The sequence below is a fragment of the Gossypium raimondii genome, chromosome 13 (genome assembly GCF_025698545.1).
Source record: "Gossypium raimondii isolate GPD5lz chromosome 13, ASM2569854v1, whole genome shotgun sequence".
Taxonomy (NCBI): Eukaryota; Viridiplantae; Streptophyta; class Magnoliopsida; order Malvales; family Malvaceae; genus Gossypium; species Gossypium raimondii.
Genome location: NC_068577.1, coordinates 35,551,836 through 35,557,752, shown reverse-complemented (window position 1 = coordinate 35,557,752; position 5,917 = coordinate 35,551,836). Strand labels below are relative to the sequence as shown.

The window sequence follows — 5,917 nt, the reverse complement described above, 5'->3', positions numbered from 1 at the left end:
ACCTTACTCATCAGTCATATCCCCCACTGCTCCTACAAATTTTAAACTACCCTTTCCAATCAAAATTGCTAGCAATATTCCTTCATCACAAAATATTATTATATTTCAAAAACATGCTGAGAATTTAAATTTTGTTATCATCAAGAAGTATTAGGGTTTAATTTTTAGTTTTTCATATTTTTACATCTTCCTTTATATTTTCCAGGTCATCTGGTAGAATCAAGATTGACCACAATGGATATCTCATTTTATATATTAATTGCTAATACAAAATATATTTTTACTATTTCTACGCATTTGTTGTGTATAGGATGACGTTTATGTATTGGATGTCTGTGGTTCATTTCCTCTAATGATGAGGAACGTCAATTACTTGGTTTGCATTATAAACGCATTCCAAATGAAAAATATGTAAATGAGAAAATACAGATCATGACTCTTGAGGCAGAAGCATTTTTTTGGAATTTTTGATAAAAATTTTCTATAAATTTTTTATTTAGTTTTGTTCATCAATTTTTTTTTAATAGATTCATCAATTGTGTTTTTATATAAATTTTGATATATTAATAACTATACCATATTTTCATCTCAAATTACCAATGCAGCTATTATATTGGAATGGTGCTGTTCTGATATGCATGAAATTATACAGATCCTGATGTTTTGCGCACAACTCAAATCGCATTCTCTCCAATTTGCTCAATTAAGGGTTATGTCGTCTAAAGATCTAAAGATGCCGACTACCCTTTCATCTTGAACCTGCTCATATCCTACATTCTTACAATGATTTAGTCAAAGCTGACCTTCTGGTACGTGCTAGACTGTCTAGACTCAACCATTTTCCCCTTGAACCCTCAGAGGTAAACTACAAATGATCAAAGGATTTTGCTGACAAACATATAACAGAAACTGGAAAGAAGACAATGTTGATCCAAACTCAGCTTTGTTACACTTATCAATCACTGAATATATAGAGCTCTAAGCCTACAAAGAGTTATAGTTCTCAGACATTTACCACCAAAAGTATCAAAGTAAACAACCAGATAAAAGTGAACAAGGCAGGAGGTTTCTTGTGCTAGACTTACTTTCCTATCGTTAACACTATTAACATATTAATGATGATAAGAACCGCAATAATGGCACCATGTGCATTTCCTGGATGTTCAACAAATAGAGATGAGCACAGGTTTACTATTAGGTTCACCATGATTTGTAGCTTCATATGCCATAGCAGACACCTCTAGAAAATACCATGGAGTGCTTGAAATGCAAACACAGTGGTGCCATGGTGCTGAAACCCTTGGGCCTGGAACAGATACTGTCTTGTGGAGAGAATATCTTAGAGTTGAACATCGATTTGGGAAATTGAAGCATGGACTTGGTTGCCTGTCAACCAGTGCTACTGAGAAATTATGGAAACCAACAAGTCTAGCCTAGATTAGAGCAACTATAAGAGAATGTATTCCCTTTCACATTTCTTCCTTTCTAAATCATAGACGGAGATCATCTAAAACCAAATATATTTCTCAAACTTAACAAAAACATCAACCTTGCATACTTGTATGTAACTAAAATATATTATAAATGACAGTGTGTTTTGACTAAGGCAATAACCATTTAAGGTAGCACCAAAAAAAACACCATTAAATCCAATTTAAAAGAAAAATAGTTACATGATGCATGAAACACAAGGGTCAAAATGCTTAGTGGCGTTGTACCTTCGTTTTAATTCGTATAGATGTGTTAGCAACTGACTTAGAAAATGACTCTAACCTGGACAGAGAAAGATATAAGACATAGTAAGTGATAACACAGAAACTTATAATATCATTTTAACAGAGCATAATTTTTATGTAGCTAAGCATTACTGACCGGCCCTGTGATGACTTGTTCTTGGCTGCTTTAATTTTTTCTATTGCCTAGTGAACATAAAAAACAGAAATAGATAGTTAATCGTTTTAATAATTCAACAAAAAGTATCATAATAATGGAGTTAATGAGAAAGGTCATACCTTTGTCACTCTGTCACTATTGAACCCATTTTCAGTCACCAGAAAGGTAATCAGCCCCTAGAAAATCAACAAAATAACGCAGGTCTGTCAATCTTGCCTCTTAGAAAATTATATGTAAATAGGATAAGGAATTACAAACTTCATCATCTGGAGCACTCCGCTTCATCTCAAATTGCTCAATATTGGTGCAGACTAATGGTTCTTTAAAAAGATATCGAGCCTCCTCATATGGCCAATCATCAGGAATCGGGTACCTGAATAGAAGTTGTTTTTATTAATGTTAGTTACTTTACGCAGAAATAGGTATAGATCATTTCGCACCACACATAAACAGTTCAGACCTCTCTTTGTTTATGTTCTGAAGTATATGCTCTATAGACCCTTGTTGACGAATTAGCTTCAAAGCTGTTTGTCCCCCAATACCTGAGCACAGCTTGAGAATGATATCATATACCAACAACATTACCCAACTTTTAGGTGGATCAAGCAACATAAAGGTCAGACACTCTAAAACAATCCCAGCTTACCACGAATGCTCTCACAATAATCACATCCAGAAAGGATGCACAAGTCAATGAATTGATCCATGGTGAGATTCAGCTCCTCTAAAACCTAGCACATATCCCATCAAAACAGAAACTCAAATTCAACAAACTACATCAGTGTGCAATGCTCAAAGTACCTTTCCAACTTCAAACTCCAAGACCCGAACTTTTCTTGAGCCAGGGCCCATTAAATGGCGAAGAAATCTAGGAGCTCCAAATGTTAAAGAGTCCATATCCTCAGAAGCAACAGCGTAAACCTGATAAATGTGAAATGGTTCAACCACTAAAGCCATATAGAATACTAGGACGTACAAAACAAACACTATGAAAGAACTCAAATTTAAAACAAGCTGCTTTTCAAAATGTTACTAAAAACAATTTTGAACGTTTTCAATATCATAAAGACAAAATTATCATGATCTACTAGATACTTGCCTTTCCTGATTTGCAAAGTGCAGCACATTGGGCCTCTGCTTCTGAAGGAGCCTATGGAAACTAAAACATGAGTCCCTGGATTCAATCTAGCTTCCCACACTAAACTCTGAAACCTAAAACATCAGACCTCAAATGATGAAAACTCACCTCAATCACAGGCACCCCCATAAGTCTTAATAGCCGTTTGCAGTCTTCATTGTGCTGCTTTGTGACCTGGAAACATAGTGAGCAAATAATCCAACACCATTTTTAGGCACATTTTTATTTTGATCATTTCTATTTCTATCATGACTGAACATTCAGAAATAGGTGCTAAGTAAAACAGTGGGCTCTCTTATCTAGTATTGGGAGCTGAAGGATGACAAAAAGAACTCACTTTTACAGTCCGTTTGCTGAACTTTTCAATGTCGTCCTTATTGCCAGTCTAACAATATAATAATAGAAGCTTGATTTTAAGTGGTGGTGAAACAATTGATGGAACTTTATTAATCAGTCTGAACAACGAAAGAAAGGTACCTCCATGGCTTGCTGCAAATACTCGGTAGCATTTGCCCTTTTCGAGTAACTACATGACAAATTTAGTAGAAAATAATGACAGAGTAGCAACGAAAGACTCATCGAATTCCAGCAATTTTGAAGTGAAAAGTAATAAGAAGAATCTGTACGTATTGCAGAAAAGTACCGTTTTACTAGCACTTTTTTCTTCAAATCAGGTGGATGTCCATCAAAAACGTAGCTGAAAGGAGATGCTCCAAATTAGTAAAAGTTGAAAACTAACTTCTTTCTGAAGAAATTGATAAAAAAAAAAAAAAAAGGGTAAAGACAAGCATTACATAGGTTCCATTCCGGCTTCAAGAAGTCGAATTGTGCGAGTAAACATGCCTTGCAGATGACTGAGGATTAAGCCAGTAAAACCAATGTCAACAATTGAAAATAAAAATGTAATTACAAAAGAAAAGTGATACATAAGAATCTGCTAAAGATAATTCTGTAGAGAAATAAAGAGGATTAATGATTGCAGAGTAAATATAGTAAAAAACCTGGTAACTTCGCCAGCCTCATTAGTAAGCATTTCAGTGCCCCTACGGCCGACCACTATCTGCACTCATCCCATAACAAAATAGAGCCTTTTTTACATTATTAGTTAGCCTTAGCCCTCAAATGGTTATGATAGTGAAGCTTATGTCCTTTTTTTTTTTCTTTTTTTCTTTTGAGGAAAGAGAAAGGGAATGATATACGGACGAGAAACTGGTAAATACTCATGCTGGCATCGATGGCAATCTTGCGACCGATATAGCTCTCGAGTTTCTGTTCCTTCATTGCATTTGGTGCATTGTCTGCTAGAAGCTTCGTTAAACCCTAACATCAAAATTAAATCCGAAAATCTAAATCAATATTCAAATAAAGGAAACCCCCCAATGTCCCTTTTTCTAAGTAATGCTTAAGAGAAAAAAACCCACCTTAATGCCCATTGTTGGTAGAGATTAGAGAAAGAAAAGAAAGTAAGAGATGCAGCGGTGCCTGCAGCTGCAGCAAGGGTGTAGCTTTTGTTTATGTTGTATTTGTAATCTTTTGTATTGATGATATATTTGATTATGGTATCCAAGTTCAAAGGTCTTCTTCTTCTTCTTCTTCTTCTTCTTCTTCTTCTTCTTCTTTTTCTTATTTGCTTCGATGATTCGAATAGAAATATTTCAATTAATTCGAATTAATCGAATTTATATAAAATATATAAAAATCCATTTATTTAAGAAGTTTAAAAGAAATAATATATATTACTTATTTCAACTAATATAAAAAATAATAATTTTAAAATATATTATATATAATATATATTATTTATTTTAGTTAATTACCTTATTTCGAACCGAATTAATCAATAATTGAAATTTTAAATATCATAAACCAACCTTCGACCAAACTAAATTCGGCCATTCGTCGATTAACCAAATTAGATCAGTTCAGTTGGTTAATTCGGTTTTAGTCAAACTATGAATACCCCTATGTAGAGTTGCTCATGGACCAGGTCATTTGTCCAAGTTCAAAGGTTCGCTAGAAAAATTGGAGAGTTTGAACAAAATACGATGACCAAAAAATGGACTTAGGTAAAATTTAAGTCTCGTTTTTTATATAGGCCGAGCCTTGGGCAAGATTTTTTTGACCCGAGTCTGGCCCGGCCCGGCCTGAATATATTATGTTATAAAAAATGTTATATTAATTATATATGTTAAATAATAATTATATATTTGTATTTATAGTTATATTAAATCAACTAATCCAATAACAATTAAACTCATTACCCAAATTTTAAAATAAAATAAAATAAAAACACTTGTCCAACTAAATAACCCTACCCAACATATAAAATTTAAAAAATTATATTTAATACAATAAAATATTTTTTATATTTTTTATTTTTAATATAATAAAACATTTATTATATTTATGATAGTGTTTTTTTTAATGTATTTTTAATGTGTTAGAAAACTTTTATTTTAGCGTTTTTTTCATGCATTTAGTGTATTATATTTTTTAAAAATTTTATTTTTAAATAAAAACTAATCTAAAAAAATCAAATATGGGTGGGCCAAGCCGAGTTGAACTCAAGTTTACCTTTCTTAAATTGGATCAGGCTTGGGCAAAAAAATAATCTCATTTTTCAAGTCAGGTCAGGCCCAAACTTGAAATTTTGATGTAAATACCTTATATGAACCTGACCTAAACCCGACTCGATTTGACCTATGAGCACCTCTAGTGATATTGTGCTTCAAAGGAATTTACAAGTCTAAGGTGTTTCTGTTGGAGAGATTCAATAAATGGATGTTTCAACCTTTGCATCTACTAATGTAGCTCATCCTACTTTTGTATTGCAAACAATAAAACTCACTTTCTAATAAAATTATTACAATTCAGTTGGATGAAACA

General features: G+C 33.0%; 1 protein-coding gene across 2 annotated transcripts; it reads right to left on the bottom strand.

Annotated features, from left to right (window-relative positions):
• Window positions 1-926: 926 nt before the first annotated feature.
• On the bottom strand, window positions 927-4,682 carry LOC105783884 (flap endonuclease 1). Of its 2 annotated transcripts, none has more exons than XM_012609580.2 (17): window positions 4,453-4,682; window positions 4,235-4,351; window positions 4,033-4,091; window positions 3,826-3,885; window positions 3,675-3,728; window positions 3,509-3,557; window positions 3,369-3,416; window positions 3,140-3,205; window positions 2,993-3,043; window positions 2,695-2,814; window positions 2,540-2,624; window positions 2,354-2,435; window positions 2,152-2,266; window positions 2,013-2,069; window positions 1,873-1,919; window positions 1,719-1,773; window positions 927-1,386 (listed from the first exon to the last, which is right to left on the bottom strand). In XM_012609580.2, exons 1-17 carry the CDS (start codon window positions 4,462-4,464, stop codon window positions 1,219-1,221), a joined length of 1,245 nt encoding a protein of 414 aa, XP_012465034.1. In that variant the 5' UTR covers window positions 4,465-4,682; the 3' UTR covers window positions 927-1,218. The 2 variants fall into 2 exon arrangements, with proteins under 2 accessions (XP_012465034.1, XP_052482905.1); XM_052626945.1 differs by having other exon boundaries at window positions 1,246-1,402.
• Between the last annotated feature and the right edge of the window lie 1,235 nt (window positions 4,683-5,917).

What these genes read in the sequence shown, in the direction of transcription:
- LOC105783884 (XM_012609580.2), bottom strand. An exon ending in TGGAGTTTGAAGTTGGAAAG is followed by an intron (nt 2,625 to 2,694) that starts GTACTTTGAGCA and finishes GATATGTGCTAG; the next exon opens with GTTTTAGAGGAGCTGAATCT. An exon ending in TTATTGTGAGAGCATTCGTG is followed by an intron (nt 2,436 to 2,539) that starts GTAAGCTGGGAT and finishes AGCTGTGCTCAG; the next exon opens with GTATTGGGGGACAAACAGCT.